This window comes from Ahaetulla prasina, chromosome 1 (assembly GCF_028640845.1).
Source record: "Ahaetulla prasina isolate Xishuangbanna chromosome 1, ASM2864084v1, whole genome shotgun sequence".
In the NCBI taxonomy this organism is placed as follows: Eukaryota; Metazoa; Chordata; class Lepidosauria; order Squamata; family Colubridae; genus Ahaetulla; species Ahaetulla prasina.
In genome coordinates this window covers 114,275,486-114,295,109 of record NC_080539.1, presented here as the reverse complement: position 1 = coordinate 114,295,109, position 19,624 = coordinate 114,275,486, and the positions used below count along the sequence as shown (strand labels likewise).

The 19,624-nt window shown below is 36.7% G+C and overlaps 1 protein-coding gene across 2 annotated transcripts in view; it reads left to right on the top strand.

The window, feature by feature from the left end:
• NT5DC1 (5'-nucleotidase domain containing 1) overlaps positions 1 to 19,418 on the top strand; it is a 112,625-nt gene extending 93,207 nt beyond the window's left edge. For both annotated transcript variants that reach the window (XM_058173602.1, XM_058173594.1), the window contains exons 9-12: positions 6,126 to 6,244; positions 6,699 to 6,857; positions 11,577 to 11,745; positions 16,767 to 19,418. In XM_058173602.1, the coding sequence (XP_058029585.1) occupies positions 6,126 to 6,244; positions 6,699 to 6,857; positions 11,577 to 11,745; positions 16,767 to 16,879 (560 nt within the window). In that variant the 3' untranslated portion in view covers positions 16,880 to 19,418. The remainder of the gene's footprint in view (positions 1 to 6,125; positions 6,245 to 6,698; positions 6,858 to 11,576; positions 11,746 to 16,766) is intronic.
• Positions 19,419 to 19,624: the final 206 nt, after the last annotated feature.

Below are 19,624 nucleotides of genomic sequence, written 5' to 3'. Positions count from 1 at the left end.
CATTTCTCTTAATTGCATACCAAAATGCCTGAATTTGGGAAGCAAAGATACAGAAAAGAGAAACATATTCAAACATATGTGTAGACCTTTCATCAAAATATCTGCCAACAAATGCAGGGGGAAAAAAGATTAAATGAATTTGTGCTTCAAATTCAAATATTGAAGAAAGTGAAGCCAAAAAAAATATGTGTGTATGTATGTTTAATCTATCCTGGTTAAGAAACTTCTGATTAAACACATAAGATGACATACATTAGAATTATATAATGTTTTTATGCATGCAAACAAGAATTTAATTCTGTTTATGTAGTTGAAGCAGAATAGTGAATCATACAAAGCAGATATTGAGAATGATGTGAAAGACCTGACAGATTAAATTGTTCCACCAGAGAAGCTAATAAACAATGTAATATTGTGTCAACATGCTTCAGATTCAATAAATTAATTTTTGGTGTTTCAACCTTACTTAGGCCTCTATAAATATAAAATATTTTATTGACATAAACAGAAGTTTAAAAATCCTACCCATATGAATGATTTGAAAATTTTTTTGTTGTCACTGTGGATCAAATAATTACGGCTAGGAATTTTAGGCAACTTTTAAATATTTTATTGAATTGGATAATATCCCACCTAAATCTGATTCTTGCGTAGGGAAAGCCTAACAAGTTTATATGCTGGAGGTTAAATGTGAGTATGTGTGGTAACTTTGAAATCCTCAGCAATAACTCATTTTCTTTTCAGTTGCACATGGAAGTTGCTCCTGGTTAGATTATTTTTTTATACCTTCAAAATTTTGTTTGTATCCAACTTGCCTTAAAATAGGCTCTGAATAGCAGTTTTAGTCTCTCCTACTGGAAATTCAAATAAAGCATAACAAAGAACAGGAGTCCCAAGTCCCTGGACCATAGCCCACTATCGGGCTGTAGCCTATTCGCAACTGGGCCATGCCAGCAGCAGACAGGAGCATACATGCAGTTCAACTTGTGCAAGTTGAGCTGCACATGCATGTTCATGCACACCAGACCACTTCTGTTTTAGTTCTAAGACAGGGGTGTCAAATTTGCAGCATCACATTGTCATCACGTGATGTATTGTAACTTTTTTTCCCTTCGCTAAACCAGGGATGGGCTTGGCCTGCGCGTGACACAACTAGAGACATTCAGGTTCAAGTCCTGCCCTCAACCATGGGAACTCACTGGATGATTTTGGCCTAGTCACTTTATCTCAACTCAGCATACCACAGACAGTTGTTTCTAGAAAGAAAAATTGAAAGAAGGAGTTGCCTTGAGATCCTGGAGAAACAGCTCCATATAAATAACAAAAAATAAAGAAGGACTTGTAACTTGTAAGAAGGACTGAAATCCAACAGAGACTCCCACTTGAGAAAGGTTGAATTAGTAAAAGTTATTCTCTCTGCAGCTTTACATGCATTTCACACAGTTGTCAGATGACTTCTTAAGTTTTGAGATGATTTCTAAGATAGTGCAAGGGCAGGAATTGGTAAACATCTCCTCCCTCTCTTAACAGGCCCATCCAAGGACAGTATTCTATTAATTGAGCCATAGATTCCAACATACCATGCTGTGTTTAATACTATACATTTTTCTACCATATTTTGCCAGCAATTTCTCCATTAAATTTATCAATACCCCCCTACGCACGCATACACACAATATATAAACAGCAGTGTTTCATATTTCATAAAAATTGAATAAATAAATATTAAATGTTACATTTGGCATTAGAGCAATAACAAAGTTACGCAAAATCCATTAAATTATTATTTATTCTAAAGGCACAATATTCTTTCTTGAGGACTGAGTACATGTCTAGTTTATTCAACCAAGTGTTCTTAAAATAAATGTTCCATTATAAGCCACATTAGTGGAGTTCTTAGGCTGTCTAAGCTTAGTTATTTGTTTGTAAAGGATCTGTTATCTGACTGGGTACCATCATCAATGCTAGTGAGTATGAGGGTTTTGTTTCCTGTTATATACAGTAGCTTACCCTGCCAGGGCCAGGGCAATAGCCAAAGGAGAAAAAAACAGGAGTCATGTGCAATAGACAATGTAAGGGGTTGTAACAGCTATTATGTAGGATAGTCAGGCAGAAGACTGGCAGAGGATATTGATGATCACCGATTTGCAGGCACAGTGAAGATCCTTAATCTCATAACGCAGAGACAGACTTGACCATAGTTTCAGCTCAGAAATAGTGAGCATTCAATACCCAACTAAATCCAAAAAATCGCTAGGGAATCCTGGAAGCTTGGCATTCAAACAAATTAGCCCTCGATAGACACACAGACATAAACACACCAATCAAAAGAGGCAATAAAAACACTATGAGGGAAACAAAAAAAACCCATAACACATCCTCCCTAGCATCCAGTTAACAGCAGACAAACAAGGAGAAAACAATAACTAATCCAGAAATTACCAAAGACAAAAATCACACATACACTCACATCAACATTGGCAGGGAAAACTACTGTATATAGCAAACTCTGACCCCCATTCACTAGCAGTGATGATAAAACATTGGCAATAAAACATTTCAGAGAGCACCAAGAACTCAGTTCAACCCAAAGCCACCTGTATTCTCTTGGATTAGATTACAGCAGTGGCCCGCCACCTTTGCAGCTAGGCAGAGATGGGGAGAGGGGAACTGGGCCATGCGAGCGGTGAGTTGACGTGCATGCGCACATGTGCGCAGCTCAACTTCCACAAGTTCAGCTGCACATGACTGTGCACGTGTGCTGACCCATGGCTCATGCAAGTAGAGCTGCATGAATGTGCACCAACCTGCCTCTCACATAGCTCAATTCCAAATAGGCCACAGCCTGGTAGTGGGCCGCAGCCTGGAGGTTGGGGACCCCCGGATTACAGGATCCTGATCACTAGTTTTATGTGCATTAGTTAGAAGCCAGCTTCTTTCTTTCATATAGCCAACTACTTATTTCCATTTTCTAGAGTATTTTTTTTCAACTATATACAAATATAGTTTTACAGTTTTATATAATTTTAGAGAGTCAAGTTGACATTGTCCCCCACATTCAAACTTGTACATTACAAAATCATATTCAATTTATCTAGCTTACTTTATAAAATAACTGTGGGCAAGATGGGAGTGCAATAATGATATTCTGAGTAAAAAATCTAATGTTTTGGTTTACAACCTGAGAAAATTAGATTGCCCCATCACCTCTGAAAATTATTTGTCCTGAGAATAAAGTTGTTTGTTCTAACATAAAAAATGGTGTTGCATTAACAGAAGCAACGCATTTGGATGAGGTGAAGTAACAGTTCCATGGAACTCTGCACATGGAGTCCAGGCATCAGTTCTAGATCCTACTCTTTAAAAAGGATATGAAGAGCAAAAGTGGGTTCAGAAGACAGATACAAGGAACATAAGGAGTCTGAATCCAAGCTCTGTGAGTCACAGTTAAAGAAACTGGATATGGTTAGATTTCAACTAATCAAGGAGAGAACCAACCTAGGACTAAAGAGAAATTTCCTGGCAATTAGAGCAATTAATCAGTGAAACAACGTGCCTGCAGAAGTTGTGAGTGCTCCAACATTGGAAGTTTTTAAGTTTTTAAGAAGAGATTGGACTACCATTTGTCTGAAATGGTGTACGGTTTCCTGCTTGAGCAGGGGGTTGAACTAGAAGACCTCCAAGGTCCTTTCCAATTCTGTTATTCTGCAAAAGAGAAGGCTAAGGGGAGATGCATGTAATAGCCTACAAACAGTTAAAGTTCTAGCATGCACTAATGAGGGCAGATCTGATAACTGCTGAAACGGATCAGTGGATTGACGTTAAAAATTGAAGCAGAATATTAGGAGGCGTGTTCTGGTGGTAGGAGCTGTTAAGCAGCGGAAGAATGTTCCCCACAATAGAGGTTATTAAAGGGGATCTAGATAGCCTACTATTGGACATGATTTAGTGAATGCCACACAGTGGGGTATGCTTCTGAGGATTGACTACCTAATGTTCCAATGTTGGTTTCACTTATTATAGCAATTGTGCATCAGTTTTTTATTAAAGAAAAGGCTGCACAAGAACTCATGCTTTTTCATGCAGATTTCTCTGACCTTGCATATTATTACTTACACATAAATACATACATAATACATACTCCAAAGTTGTAGCTCTTGTCTTGCTGTAGTTCAGAAAATATAAATAAGTTATGTCTTCCTATCTTTTTCAAACAACAGTTTTCTTTAGCAATAACCAGGATAATGAGACCAGTGCAGGACTCTTAAATTTTCTTTATATTGAGGTACTGCGAGAACTTTGGTTCACCCAGATTCAAATGCTTCCATGATATGCTGATACTGTCTTCCTGCATCAATTCTCTTCTGAACTCTCATAACCTCAGAGCTACAACCGCAGAGGTAATTGCTGGGCAACTTCGAATGGTTGCTCCTTTGTGAAAGTGAATACTCTCTCTTGAACCTTGGAGTACTTGGTGATTTCCCATTGGCTTACACCTAAAAGTTCTCTTCCTGTTTTAAATATTTTCAAATGTTTCCACAACAAAATAGTTTAAAATAGCTCTGTTTGCAAAACAATGATATTTATTGTACTAATAGAAAAAAAAGATCTGATTGATGTTCCTGAATCAATCAGAAAAATAAATGAGGAAATAATAAGAACAATGCATCTTTGTCTATATCACCAATGGCTTCTTATGAAAAAAAAGGAGGAAGTGAAAGCAGTTTTCTGCTTATATTAAGAACTTGAGATTAGTTGTTGTTAGGACTTCCTCTTAGGGCCGTGATGGCGAGCCAGAGGTGGCACACAGAGCCCTCTCTGTGGACACGTGCACTGTCATTCCAGCTTAGCCAGCTGGTTGTCAGGTTTCTGAGGTGCACGTACGTGCCAGCCAGCTAGTCGTTGGGTTTCCGGCGCTCTGCCATGCACACCTTCTGGTTTGGGTACTCTTTGCCCAAAAGATTCACCATCACTGCCATCCCTTTCCTTTTAACCATTTTATACAGAACCCCCACAAAAAACAGCTGTTTTGTGTGGAACTACTCGTTTTTCATGTTATAAAAACTGTTTAAAGTTTTGATTGGTTTGAGATGAGTTTTATTCCAGTAAAACCAGCCAACATACTCTGCATATTAGCAGCTTCATTCTTGGGATTCTATACTGCATGTCCATTTCATGACTGTAAAATGCATTCGGGCTACGTGAGATACATATAATTAATGTAAGGGTGCAGCATTTATATCAAAAATGTGCATTTCAAACTATTTTTGGAGCAAGACTTGCAAAAAACTGTTTTAAAATTGCAGTGATAAATAAGTGCTTTATTCTGATAGAAAGTCAAACAGATTTAGTTCCTCTAGACTAGGGGTCTGCAAACTTGGCTCTTTTAAGACTTGTGGACTTCAACTCCCAGAGTTCCTCAGCCAGAGTTGAAGTCCACAAGTCTTAAAAGAGCCAAGTTTGCAGACCCCTGCTCTAGGCTTGTTTAAAAATCTGTGCCTTTCTCTTTAACTAAATATCTGTCCCCTTATCCTTAACTGCCTGTGCCTTTCCCCATATCTAATTTATTTCTCTACATAATGCTTCTATAACATTAATTTCTAACTTTGCTTTAACTTACATTGATACAGATATAAACCCCTGTTTTATGCTTTTATTAAACTATCCCAGCCCCAGTTCGGATCTTTATATACTCAATTTCCAGGACCCGAAATTAATTTCTTGTATAATTTTAAGACCTATTCCTTTAAAGCTTTCTCAAGGAGGTTGTAAATGTTATTGGTGACTGCACCAGAAGATGAAAAACAGTGAAGCAAACTATGATTTGTGGGTCATGTTGTAGGTATCATTTGGTATATTCTCTTTTTTTTTATTAACATTTTTATTGTGTGGTAAAGTATTATAAAATACAAAGAAAATAGAAAAGCAGTTAATGTTTAATGCCTTATTTTACTGTAACAGAGAGAGTTGGAAATCAGTGCTTCTTTTTCTTTCTTATCTTTCCCCCATTTGGTATATTCTCAAAAATTAAATTTGTTTAATGCGTCTTTAGTTATTTCAGAGAAGTGTTTTTTTTTATTTCTTGCATTTTCAGTAAAATAGATAAATTTCCTTTATTACTTCAGAGAATGATGTAGAACAAGAAGCTCTCCCAACCCTGGACAAACCTGGCTGGTATTCCCAAGGTAACTCAACCCATTTGTGTGAGTTGCTGAAGAAGATGACTGGCAAAGTAGAACCAAAGGTATTTTAGAAAAACAGAAGTGAAGGCATGATAGCAGAGCCTCCTCATAAGGCTTTCTCAACATCAACACAGATTCATTTTATTAGACACCAATTTTTAGAGATCTAGAAGTAAGCCATAGTAATAACAATTATATAAATATCATCGGCTAACAGGAAATACAAGCAAACTTCATATTCATTTTTAATATTTAATACAAGATGGGTTTGGCTTAATTTAATGCATGATTACCTTTCAAAGAAATTCCAGTTGTGTTTTAATGTACTTTATTCTCAAGTCTGTGTCTATTACATTGCAAGCTTAATTAGTAATTATTAACATGTTTTAAGTCAGGGATAATAGAAATTACATAATTTGGAATTTACTGGTAGTTCCTAAGTGATTTGCAGATGATCAGCAAAGACTCATGTACGCTAAATGTTCAAATAAAATTGCTGTGTTTCCTTATTTCCAGGTTGTTTACTTTGGTGATAGCATGCACTCAGATATTTTCTCAGCTCATCACTATAGTAACTGGGAGACTGTCCTTATTTTAGAAGAGCTTGGAGGAGATGGTGCCTTGGTACTTACAGAGTCAAGATCTGAACCCTTAGAGAAGAAAGGAAAGTATGAGGTAAGGATAATCTGGTATAACTCAGCTCCTCCTCCATTATGAAAGGGGTTGACATAGCATTTTGAAAACCACTACTGGTAGTCCTCAACTTTCAACAATTCATTTAATGACTGTTCAAAGTTACGTCACTGAAAAAAGTGACTTATGACTGTTATTCACACTTATGACTGGTGCAGGTCACATGATCAAAATTCAGACTCTTGACAACTGGTTCATATTTATGATGGTTACAGTACGTATCATTTTTATTGTTGTAAAGATATAAATGCTTATCAGATATTAAGAAGGCTGAGAAACTTCTTGTCTTAATTCTCAGCAGCTTTCGACAGTACTGGATTCATCAGGATGCTGGCAGTTTTAGTTCAGCAAATGTTTAAAAGGCCACAGATTTATGGTAGCCTTCCCTGAATGGTTTTTGTGCATTAAAAACATAGTTTCAGTTATTAAAATGTTTCCATTGGGTTATGTTTCAAAAATATTTCCTTACCTAAAAAGAGAAGCAAAATAATCATGGATGGGCAAAAAAAACCCCAATAAGAATAAAAGTGACTTCTGACTTCCTGCCAATTTCCCCATTGAATTTCCTTGTGGGACACTACCAGGGAGGATTAGAAACCTTCCTTCCTTCCTTCCTTCCTTCCTTCCTTCTTGTAACCGGTTACAGATCATGTGATCATTTTTATGATCTTCTAATAAGCAAAGTCAAAGGAGAAGCCTCATTTGCTGCTTCCTCCTCAGCAAATAGAGGATAATTGTCTACTTCACAAAGTCATAGAACAAATAAAGAAGTCAAAAAACTGGTATACGTTATATGCCCTAAAATAAATTAGAATTTTGCTTAACAATTCTCTTTTATTATTTGCCTTTCATGTCATTATAAATGTATGTTTTCTTTTTGTTTTATTCCTGAAGAAGTACATCAAAGTAGGAAGATGAATGAACTGTGTTCAGCTAGGGCTTCCTTCCTGTGTTTTTCAAAACTAGGAAAGAAAAGAAACATACCCTTATTTTTATTCAAACTAAACACTTGCAGCACAGGATAATAAGTGTACTTTATGCCTTTCAGGAAGAATCCCCTGGATTGTTCAAAGGCATTTTCTATTGACTTCTGTACAAAGTTTACTTTAAGATTATTTCAATCTCCCTGGGCTTAAGTGTATACGAATCGGAGAAGGACACTTTTCTTTTTTAAAAAAAAAATATTTTTATTCAATATTTACATCTTTAAAATCTTTACAATTTTCCAATACTGGCATCTTCAGTAATATCCATTTTATCCTTCAGCCACTTGTATACATATGCATTTTGTTTGTTACATACTTATTCATATAATCATTACATTATATACATACCTACTACACATTTAATATTGCATTTTCACTATAATATCTTCTCTTAACAATCACTATACATTAATTTTAGATTTCTTTTCCGGCCAATTATACCACCTATTCCATGTTTCATAATAAATTGTTTCCTCTCTATCTTTAAGTTCCATCGTTAACTTATCTGATTCTGCACATTCTAGCACCTTCTTTATAATCATCGTGTTTGATGGAGCATGTTGTTGTTTCCAATTTTGGGCAAATGAAATCCAAGCGGCGGTGATTATGTGAAGCATGAGATATTGAATATTTTTACTCATTTTTTCTTCTATAATTTTTTGCTCAGTCATTTCCTCCAACCACTTTCTAACTTTTAACCAATAGTCTCTGGCTTTGGGACATGTCCACCACATGTGGTAGTATGTCCCTTGTTGATGATTACATTTCCAACAGTGCGATGGGTTGTTTGGGAACATCTTGGCCAACCTCGCCAGGGGTAAATGCCACCTATAGAACATTTTAAAGATATTCTCTTTATAGGCGGCCAACAACGTCATTTTATAATTTGTTCCCCATACTTTTTCCCAATACTCTTATTCTATATTATATCCAAATTTTTTTGCCCAAATTATCATTTTTTCTTTCACCGTTTCCTCCTCCATTTTAAATTTGAGGAGACAATGATACGTTTTGGTAATTATTTTCTCGTCGGTCCCTGTTAATATTTAACCATTTCTTGTTATTCATTTTGGAGTCCATATAGTTCTAAATCTTTTTTGTATCTTGTTTGGATCTGTAAATAAGGCCACCAATCTGTTTTAATTCCTTGTTCTAATAATTTTTGCTTAGATTTCAAATTTCCTTGTCTGTTCGACAACTCTTTATAAGTTAATATTTTGTTTAGGTCAATCAAATTGAGGTAGACCAAAGCTTCCATCGCTGATACCCATCTGGGAACTTTTGTATAGAAATTCTTTCTGATTTTCATCTAGATTTCTGTACAAAGTTTACTTTAAGGTTATTTCAATCCCCCTGGGTTTAACTGTACAGGAATCGGAGAAGGACACTTTTCTATTCTTTCTATAAAAAGCAATGTGTTTCACAAGAGCCAGTTCTTGTCACATGAATTTACATTCCACTCAGTAATACTGGTAGTAGTACATGATGCAGATTAATTGTAGGTCTCCCCTCAGTCAAAGATAAATGATTTTCACCCAGTCACTCTGACCCCAATTTATCCTACAAAATCGTTTCAGGGATAAAATGCAGGGTGGCTCTGAAACTATGATCACTGATAAGCTAAATCGCCTTGAACTACAGACCTTAATCTGTTGTGTGTGGTTCTATAATTAATAATGGCATTATTAAATTCATTTGAACGTTTACTTAAAATAGATTCTGTTCCATTGTTTTGGTTTTTGAGCTAGCTAAATTGAAAAATAATGTGCAATACATCATTATGTTAACTATTATATGGAGGCTCCAGTGCACAGAAGTGGGGAGCTTTCATCATTCTGTTGAGTGTCCTCATGTCCAAAGACTTTTCATTTCTCTCCAGTGAATAAGCTCAGAAAAAACATGTTAAACAGAAGACGTACCAGCCTTTTGGCAGGTCAAGAGGTTTGGACTCCATTTCTCTCCTCTTATTAACATTGACACGGTATTGTCAGCTGGAACTGGAGAAAAGAGGAGAACCACCAGAATATCATGCCCATGTTGTAGTCAGTCCAAAAGGATAGCCTGATTGATGATATCAAAGGCCACTAAGAGATTAAGGAGATTTGTTTGCTTGTTTGTTTGTTTACTAAGTTTAAAAACAACTCATCTCTCTCATGGAGGGACTCTAGCAGTGGTGAGTTTCAAAATTTTTTACTACCGGTTCTGTGGCCGCAGCTTGGTGGGCGTGGCAGAGGAAGGATACTGTAAAATTTCCATTCCCTCCCCACTCCAGGGGAAGGTTACTGCAAAATCCCCATTTCCTCCTGGGACTCGGGAGGCAGAGAATATATGGGGGCGGGGCCAGTCAAAGGTGGGATTTACCAATTCTCTGAACTACTCAAAATTTCCGCTACCGGTTCTCCAGAATTGATCAGAACCTGCTGAAACCCACCTCTGGAGTCTAGGTAGTATACAAATAAAATATTAAAAACATTAAAACTCAATATAAAAATTTAAAATAGAGGCATGATTGCACGATCCCCATCCTAGCTCTACTAGATGTCTTGAACAAGTACACTCAGCGGTGTCTGAAACCCAGCTGAAAAGGATTCAGATAACTCATTTTCTACAAATCCCTCTGAATTTGCAACTCAGCCACCTTCTCAATAGCTTTCCCCAGAAAATGGAAAAGATAGACTAAACAAAAGTGGCCAAACTTTTTATGTCCAACAAATGGTGTTTTAGGGAGGGGGTACGCCATACCTCCTTCCAGATAGATAGAACCATTCCATCTCTCACAGAAGTAACTGCATGGATCCAACCATGTAACCTTCCATCCAGGAGGCCTTGGGTGGCCAGCTTAATAAGGATCGTGTCCATTACTTTAGGAGTTACCAGATGAAATTCTTCCCAGGTAACTAAACAAGACCATGCCTCAGTTCTTCAACCCAGATCTTCCTCGAATCCAACTCTGAACACATCTGAGTTGATTTGACAAATGCTCAGATTTTATTTTATTTTTTTTGCAACATCCCTCCAGATGTTCTTATAGTCCCTCCAGTAGTGGGTTTTAAAAATTTTATTACCAGTTCTGTGGGTATGGCTTGGTGGGTGTGGCTTGGTGGGCATGGCAGGGGCAGGATACTGCCATTCCCTCCCCAATCCAGGAGAAGGTTACTGCAAAATCCCCATTTCCTCCCAATCAGCTGGGACTTAGGAGGCAGAGAATAGATGGGGCGGGGCCAGTCAGAATTTTTACTACTGGTTCTCCGAACTACTCAAAATTTTCACTACCAGTTCTCCAGAACTGGTCAGAACCTGCTGAAATCCACCTCTGGGTCCCTCCCTTCCCAGCAGGGAACAGTTTGCCTAAAAAAAAGCTGCTGGGTGTATAGACAAAATAACAGCAGACAAATTAATACTTTGTACATGTTTATTGTCACCGTGAAATCCCTAATATATACAGGTCATATAAGAAAAAATGTCACAAGCAGAATTTCTTTAATGCATTGGAAGTGATTAAATTTTGAGATGTGATATTTTCTTATGCCTGGGGGAAAGCTCCAGAGTTTCTTGACTGACTTTTTTATTGGGACTTTCCTGAGCATTCTCCAAGTTCCTTTTTCTGTGCCTAGTGCCTTGAATATTAGAAAGATCCCGTTTACATAGAAACCATATGAAACTATAAGAGCACATATGGATTTTATGTTTACTTTAGTGTTTGTTTATATTCCAGGGACGTCAACCCAAAGCTCTACATTCTGTTTCTAAACAGTGGGGTTCTTTCTTTGTGGATACTATTTCAAGAAAAGAAAATGGAGAGGAAGTTTTAGTAAATACATGGTCTTGCAAATCTGTTCATACTTATAGCACAATTACAATCCCAAGCATTGAAGCCATAGCAGGTAAGAATAATGATCCTAAACCAATCCCTGAAATTTTCAAACCATTAATTTTAAAGTCAAATTTATATTAGTGTCAGAATAAGGTTGATGATTGGAATTCTAATACTCTCCCCAGGATCTTTTATTGATTGGCAGCTCCAAGCTTCCATATTAGTAAATATTCATAGGTTTTCATTGTAAATCCCAAAGTCAATTCTACTGAAGCATGGTTTGAGTTTGAGAAAGGGGAAAGAAAACAGTGAAGAGAAATCATTTGTATCTTCATTAAAGCATATTGATTTGCTCTCCACAAAAATGATTCCAGTAGCAGAGTCATAAACAAAATATTTTACCTTTTTTTTCTAAAAGTAATGCTTTGTTATGTAAAACATCAAATGATCTAGCATTTGACAATCTCCATCTCCAATAATTAAGTTTTATTCCATAATCATAAACCATGTATTGACAAAAAGAAGGAGTGGATATGGACTAAAATCCTTCGCATATATTTTCTCTACATGTTTTATTCCTCTCCATTTTAGCAGTTGTTATTACTATTTATAATAACAATAATAGGGAGGCAGTGGCTAAGACACTGAGCTTGTCGATTGAAAGGTCGGCAGTTCAGCAGTTCGAATCCCTAGTGCCACGTAACAGGGTGAGTTCCTGTTGCTTGTCCCAGCAGTTCAAAAGCACATAAAAAGGCAAGTAGAAAAATAGGGACCATTTTTGGTGGGAAGGTAACAGCATTCCGTGTGCCTTTGCCATTTAGTTATGCCGGCCACATGACCACAGAGACATCTTTGGACAGTGCTGGGTCTTCGGCTTTGCAACAGAGATGAGTACCGTCCCCTAGAGTCAGGAACAACTAGCACATATGTGCGAAGGGAACCTTTACCTTTACCTAATAACAACAATAATAGTTGAAAGTCAGAATAACAAGACCCTAAACAAAGGAGGGCCAACCCATCCCCAGTACTGCATAAGAATAATGCAACAACAAGAGAGCAGAAACATCCTTTGGAGATACCGGCAGCCACCATTGTAAATCCAATGGCTGTAAGAGTTGTGAAAATATTGCTGGTGCACAGCTAGTCCTTGACTTAAAACATGATTTATGGCCTTCCAACAGCTTGAGGACTGTTGGAAGTTAAGAAAGACTTCAAAAAAGATACTTATATATTCCATTCTCAAAAATATGACTACTGCACACGTGATCATATTTTGAGTTTTGGCCACAAGCTCATATTTTAAGAGTGCTTGCAGCATGTTACTGCAATTTGCAATGATTTTTGCCCTTTTCCAGTAGAAAAACAGCAAAAAAATCCATTGGATGTGCTGGATTTGTTTAACAACTATACGGGCAGCTTAACAACCATGTGATTTGTTTAACAATCATGGTTGTCAAGTCAATCACTTTACATTATAAAAACAGTTATAAAATCGAATCCTGTCACATAGTGCCTCAACTTATGACTATAATTCAGTCCAATAAGATCAGGTAGACTTTCTAAGTCCTCCTCTCAGAATGTCACCTGCACAAATCTTAAAGGCAGTTTTTTTTTTCAGTCACTGTTTTCTTTTCCCCTGAACTAGTAGGTAAGATTAGTGCCATCTCAAAGTTGCTGGGTTTCAGAAAGCTATTAAACCTGGCTTTTCCAACAGACCTTTGAACAGAGTGATATGTTTTGGAGCTAATGTTGTTGTTACAAATGTTGTTTTATCTTGCAGTCTTAAGATTTTGCTTTAAAAGGAGTTATTGTATGGTTCTTCATTGAAGAAATATAAATGTTGTGTTCGTATGTATGTTTATATATCTGCCTAGAATGGGAACTTACACTAGGAATTACATCATGGCAATAAGAGTAAGCAGAATATAACTATTTCTTTTGTTCTCTTCACATCCGCTATCAGACACTTAGCACCTCTCTTTAAGGCAGTGCTTCTCAATTATTTTCTGTCATGCCCCCCTAGGAAGAAGAAAACATTTTTCGCGCCCCCCCGCGACTGTAAACACGGGGCTTAGCTTGTTATGACAGTGTTTGCCGAGGTCAAACGCGCCCCCCTTTACGGAGCCTCGCGCCCCCCCTGGGGGGCCCGCCCCACTTTTTGAGAAGCACTGTTTTAAGGTGACCTGCTCCTTGCTGGGGAAGGATACAAACCATCTGCAGGGTCATTGTCAAGAATTACATGTCCAGACTTTGAAGGATCTTCCATACAAAACATAAAAGATAGTATAAATTTCTGGCCAGACACAAGATAATGCTTGCCCCTAAATTATGAGAAATCTACTGTAAAGAGATACCAAGTAGCATTTATTTACTGCACAAAAGAAACTAAAAGTAATGTTGACAATATTTCTAGCCACATGTTTTGGCTTATCCTTTCAAAATAGTTGTTTTTAACCAAAAAACAGACTTCCCTTTATCTCAGTTTTTCCAATAGTCTCTTCTAGATTTCTAAGGTTTATAGTTCATTTAATAGTGGGGCTGCTAGGTTGACAAAAGGTGTCCCATTTTCTCTTCTTACCCTCACTTCTCAACTTGTCCCTTTATTTTAAAAAGACAAACCATTTTTCCTTCTAGCAAAAAAGGAACAGGTTTAGGTAATCTCACTTTGTACATGACCTAAGGCATATAACTTTTCCTCCTACACAGAGATGTAGGTTGGGGAAATCAGCCTGCAAGGATGTATACTAGAAATGTCTGTGCTTGTCTCAAAAGAAAGGCTGGCAAAGCAGTCTTGTAAAAACAGGTTCACAATACAGTTTGATTGTTGTACTTAATGTTTAATTCATAAACTGCTCTGAGAGCCATGACTCACAGAGGTTTTCAATAAAACAAGTTTAGCAAATACAGGAAGGCGCAGTCTGAAAACAGTGGCAAATGCCCTCAGTGCACTACAGTTCTCATAATCCCCAACTAGCTTCTTTGATAGCCATGGCTGTCTGGGGAGATATGTAATCTAGAACATCTGGTGTACACCAGCTGCACAATACAAAAGTACACATATGCAATGTTATCAATTTAGCTTTATTGATAAGAAATTAGACTGATGAGGACTGGAATTGGCACTCTCACATAGAGTACTATTATGTCAGGTGATCCCCCAAGGCCATCTAAAGCAGCGGCCTACAATCTTTCCAGCTCAGCGGGCCAGCAGGGGTGCAGTGGGGTGGGGAGAGGAATTTTGTGCATATGCCGCTTTCAGAAATGCAGTTTCACTCACCACTCACCGTTTCCGCGGCCCGGTTTCAAATGAGCTACGGCCCGGCAGTAGGCTGCAGACTGGGAGTTGGGGATCCATGATCTGAAGAATGGCTTCTTTATTAATTCGGCAGAGCAGAAGGAAAAAGCCTTACATTTAAGTCCAAAAGCACAGAACTATCTAAGGGATTTTCTTTTCATACATATGGACAAGATTTATTTTCTTCATACTCCTCTGTGATAAAAACCTTAAACTTGCTGAGTAATACTGGTGAGCATTCCATAAAATAAACCAGTTCCTAAAGTGGTTAAATCTCTAGGAAATGACAGTTAACAGCCGAGCCTATGTGAAGCCTGACTCTGTTTCAGTATTCTGCATGATCTTGAATGATGGTCAAATTGTTAAAACACCCGGTGTGTTCAGGCATGCATTATGATTGGGGGGGGGGGGGGAGATCAAAAAAGATTTGGAATTTTTACAGCAGGGAGCCTCGTTTGCATCTTCTGAATATAGGATCAGATGCCTCAATCATAACAAAATTCTGAAAATAAGGAAGTACTCAGAAATAAAGCATTTATTGTTCAATCTTATGAGGAAATGATGAAGTTGGGCAGAACTTCCTTATCATAAAATTAGGGGGGGGAGAGAAGCTTCAAGGTAGAAAAAGTTTCAAAAAGAATTGCGAGTGTGGCCTATGAAGACACATTAATATTTAGTGAGCAAAAGAAAATTGCATGCAGAGACATTTCAGTATCCTTCTGTAGCAAGTTGATGTACTGTATAAGAGACAATCCTCCATTGTCAATTCCCCATTAACCTGTTTCCATGCAGTTTTCTGAAGTTCTTAGTACAACTGACCTGTAATTCTTATTTAGTTTATTGTCATGTGGGTCGTATCGGACCTTGCTGATATTACCTAGTTTGGTTAATGAAATGTCTACAAGAAAACAACCAAGCTCAGAGACCACCAAGGACCCCTCATTTCAAGCCTGAGCTCCAAATATTCACTTTTATTGTTTATTGTCAATTGGCAACCCTAACCCTTCTTTGAATTTTGTATATTTTTAAAGGGGAACCAAAACACACTTTCAACATTCTACATTATAAGTCTGTTGGATGCCTAAATATTATTTTTCCTGGACTAACTCAAATTACTTGTGTGGTGGTTTCATCTTCATCTGTCAGTCAGTGAGTGTTTTTATAAAAAGCCAGAACATACTTGCAGAAAGCAAACACATTTCTTTAAGCTCTCAAAAAGCAGGTTATATAGCTTTACCCTAATTTTATATTTATTTATTTGTATCCCAGTATTATATGTATAATCCAAAATTAGTTTTCTTGGATATGCTAGCAAGTATATTATTTGTTGCCATGGTTCATCCTTGCCTGCATAAGTGATACAATATGTTTAATTCGTCACTAAAAGATACATAATTCAAATTATCTAGAATCACGTTTTGCTTTATTTTAAACAATGATACTCATAGAAGGAAAAGCAAAACATTCATTTTTATATGCTCAGGCATGAAAACTTTAAATCGGGGGGTATCAAACTGGAGGCCCGCAGGCTGGTTGTGTCACACGCAGGCCATGCCCATCCCAGCTCCACAAAGGGGGAAAATGTTGCAAAACGTCATGTGATGGCAACATGATGCCATAAATTTGACACCTGTACTCTAAACACAAAAAATATAAGCTTAGGGTCTGATTAAATTGTTGTGATATTAAGCAAACGAATTAAAACGCTTAAGAAACAAATGTATTTTTCTTTGGAGCTCCTGGGATTATTTAGATGTGATACAAGTATGATTCCTAATCATATGTGTTTCTTTCAGATTTACCACTGGATTATCAATTTGCTAGATTTTGTTCAAATAGCTCAGTAAATGGCTACTACCCCAAACCTCCAAAGTCATTATCAGGTGGTGAGCGAATGGCAACCAAATAAAACATCTTTAAAGAAAAGCAAATCTGAATCTTCATCATGCTTAAGCAAAAATGTTGGAAGCTACTGAGAATCATGTAAATTAAATACTATATAAATTCAAAAGACATTTTGGAAAGGACCTAACCAGGTTGAAGAAAAAGAAGCTTCCTATTTCCCTATTGATTGTGATATATCAATCTACTGTCTAAAATGTTTTTTTCATTCTGTTTTCAGAAGATTTGCTGCAGACTTACATTCATATACTGGGTACCATTTGCCAGTTCATGCATTACATGACCACCTTGTATCCGTAATAACACAAGGGGAGCATGTGCCGTTAACCGTGAGCAATATTCTATACTAAGAAAGCTTTGTACATACTCAGTCCTGGGGTAAGGTCCAGTTCCTTCATTCTTCATACTGAAAAAAGTGGTTTATATGTGTGAATAAGTCTGATAGATTTAGGATTTTGAGGATTATGCAGAAAGCGCTGAATTCCTCCACAATGAGGAAGGATAATAATTAGCCTTTCATTTCAAAGTCTGATTAAATTTCGTAGCATGAAATATATTTTTAATAATCTCAATTAGAATCCAAACCTGTCAAATTAAGCGAACCAACCTTTAGAAAATCTGTTCTGAGAAATATATTATTAGCTTGTTTTATGTTCAGGGAAAACATACAATTTTATATTTAAGCAGGTTAAGATGCTGAACACTGTTTTTGCTGCTACACATTTACCTAATCTATAAACTACCTTCACCACCATTGAAAAAAGCATGTAGTTTACATCCCCTTTTGTGAGTTTACTTGCAGGATGGATTCTCCCTTTCTTACATCATCATTCTTTTTTATAAAAGGAAATCTGTAAGTATTTAGAAGGATGGCCTGGAATTCAAATTTTTAAAGAAAGAAAGAAATAGTATACTGGGATTGTGAAATTATTCTGAGTCTTCTAAGAGTCAAATATTAGTTTTTTGCATTATTCTGATACTAGAATGTGCTTGTCTATTCCGAAGAGATTGCTTTTCAAACCAGTTGAGTTTACTTTCTGATAAGTAGACATAGGATCGCAATTAAGACTGCAATCTTATGAGCATATAGGAATAAATGTTAGAGTTCATGTCTAAGTAAATAAGTCTAGGATTATACCATAAGCAAGCCAATGTTTATGTCCATTTGTGTTTTCTCAGTAAGATAAATCTTGGTATGTTGGATTACATTCAACTTTTCTTGCATGTGGACTACTCCCTCAGAAAGGGTGATCTGTTAGGATAAACCACAGTTCAAGGATCTGGTAGTATAAACTTGAAATGTCATGATTTCTGAAGCCTTCCATCTGCTTTGGCAGTTCTCATCTGTATGAAGTTGAAAATAAAGGTTATTTATTCTTGAGTGGTTCTGGATTCTGTTACTTATAGAAGAAAAAGAAGAATCTGCTATGTGGAATGCAATAAATATTATAATCAATGACACTGATTTATTGTTAAACATTGACAGGTGCTTAGGAGGTATTAAAAAAATTACGAATTCAAAATCATGACTCATTTTCTTCCATTTTAAGGACCTGTTATGGTCAGAAAGAGAGGAAATTAATGAAAAATTAAACCATCATCATACAGTAGAACCAGTCCATATCTCCCTCTTCTTAATTCATGGGTAGGGAGGGAGATTGAAAAATAAGATCACTTATCTCTTGAATCTGTGCCATATTATTTTCCACTCAACTCATCTCACATTTAAGCATTCTGGGCAAGCTATATAACTTACTGAAGACTGCCAAATTAAGTAACTATTTAGGATGATGTAGTCAAATGAGGTTCCCCTTAATACATATATTGTCCTCCAAGACAGAAAACACAGTTCGGCTACAAACATTCATGATATATTTTCCTGGAACAATGAAACATTAGACCCAAATAAAATTGGGACTTGTAAGGGAAAAGGAACAGGCAGTTCCTAGAATATTTTTCCATTAAGGTGGCAGCACCAGCTTTTTTTAATCTTTTTTCCAAAAGATTCTGGTTCCAGCACGCCTAGACTACATGATAAAGCTGTATGGACATCTACTTAGAATTATATGGATATTTCATAGGGTTAATTTGGTTTTTTACATGTGCTTCAGTACAAAACCACAGAGAGGTGTTTTTTTTTGTGTGTTTTTTTTTTGAAGAACTGGTCAACAGATGTTAATCATAGAGACAAACGTCTGAAGTTCTTTCAGTGCTATAACAAAAGCATTTTCAATGGAATCGGAATAAATCCCTTTCTTTCCTTAGTCTAAGTTCAAACATGGGTCTCCCAACCCAACAAGTGAATTTCACATACTTGTCACTGGAAAGATGAAAACCAGACAAACCACTTCTAAACATTTTAATGTTTAAGTTGCTTGTCCAAATTAAAGGCTAGAACACCCAAAATGACCATTATGCAACAGGGATATAAAAGCCAATGCCATTCATGATTCCAATCTGTGTTAAACCAGACAACCCTTGAGTTTGGATAGTCAGTCCAAAGCACTTCATTCTTTTAAACATTGTGATTTGAGAAAATAAGTCAAGATTGAATTTATCTCTTTAGACAGGGAAGTCATCTGTTTCAAAGTCTTTTGCATTTGTATGCACATGTGTTTAAATAATTAATCCAGCTGTGCAAAGATAGACAAATAGAGGAACTTCATTTATAAAACAGATTTTAAAACTAATTTTAAGCAGGAAATTAAGGGATGTTACAGTTGGGTTGAAACACGTTAATTTGATAGTTTTT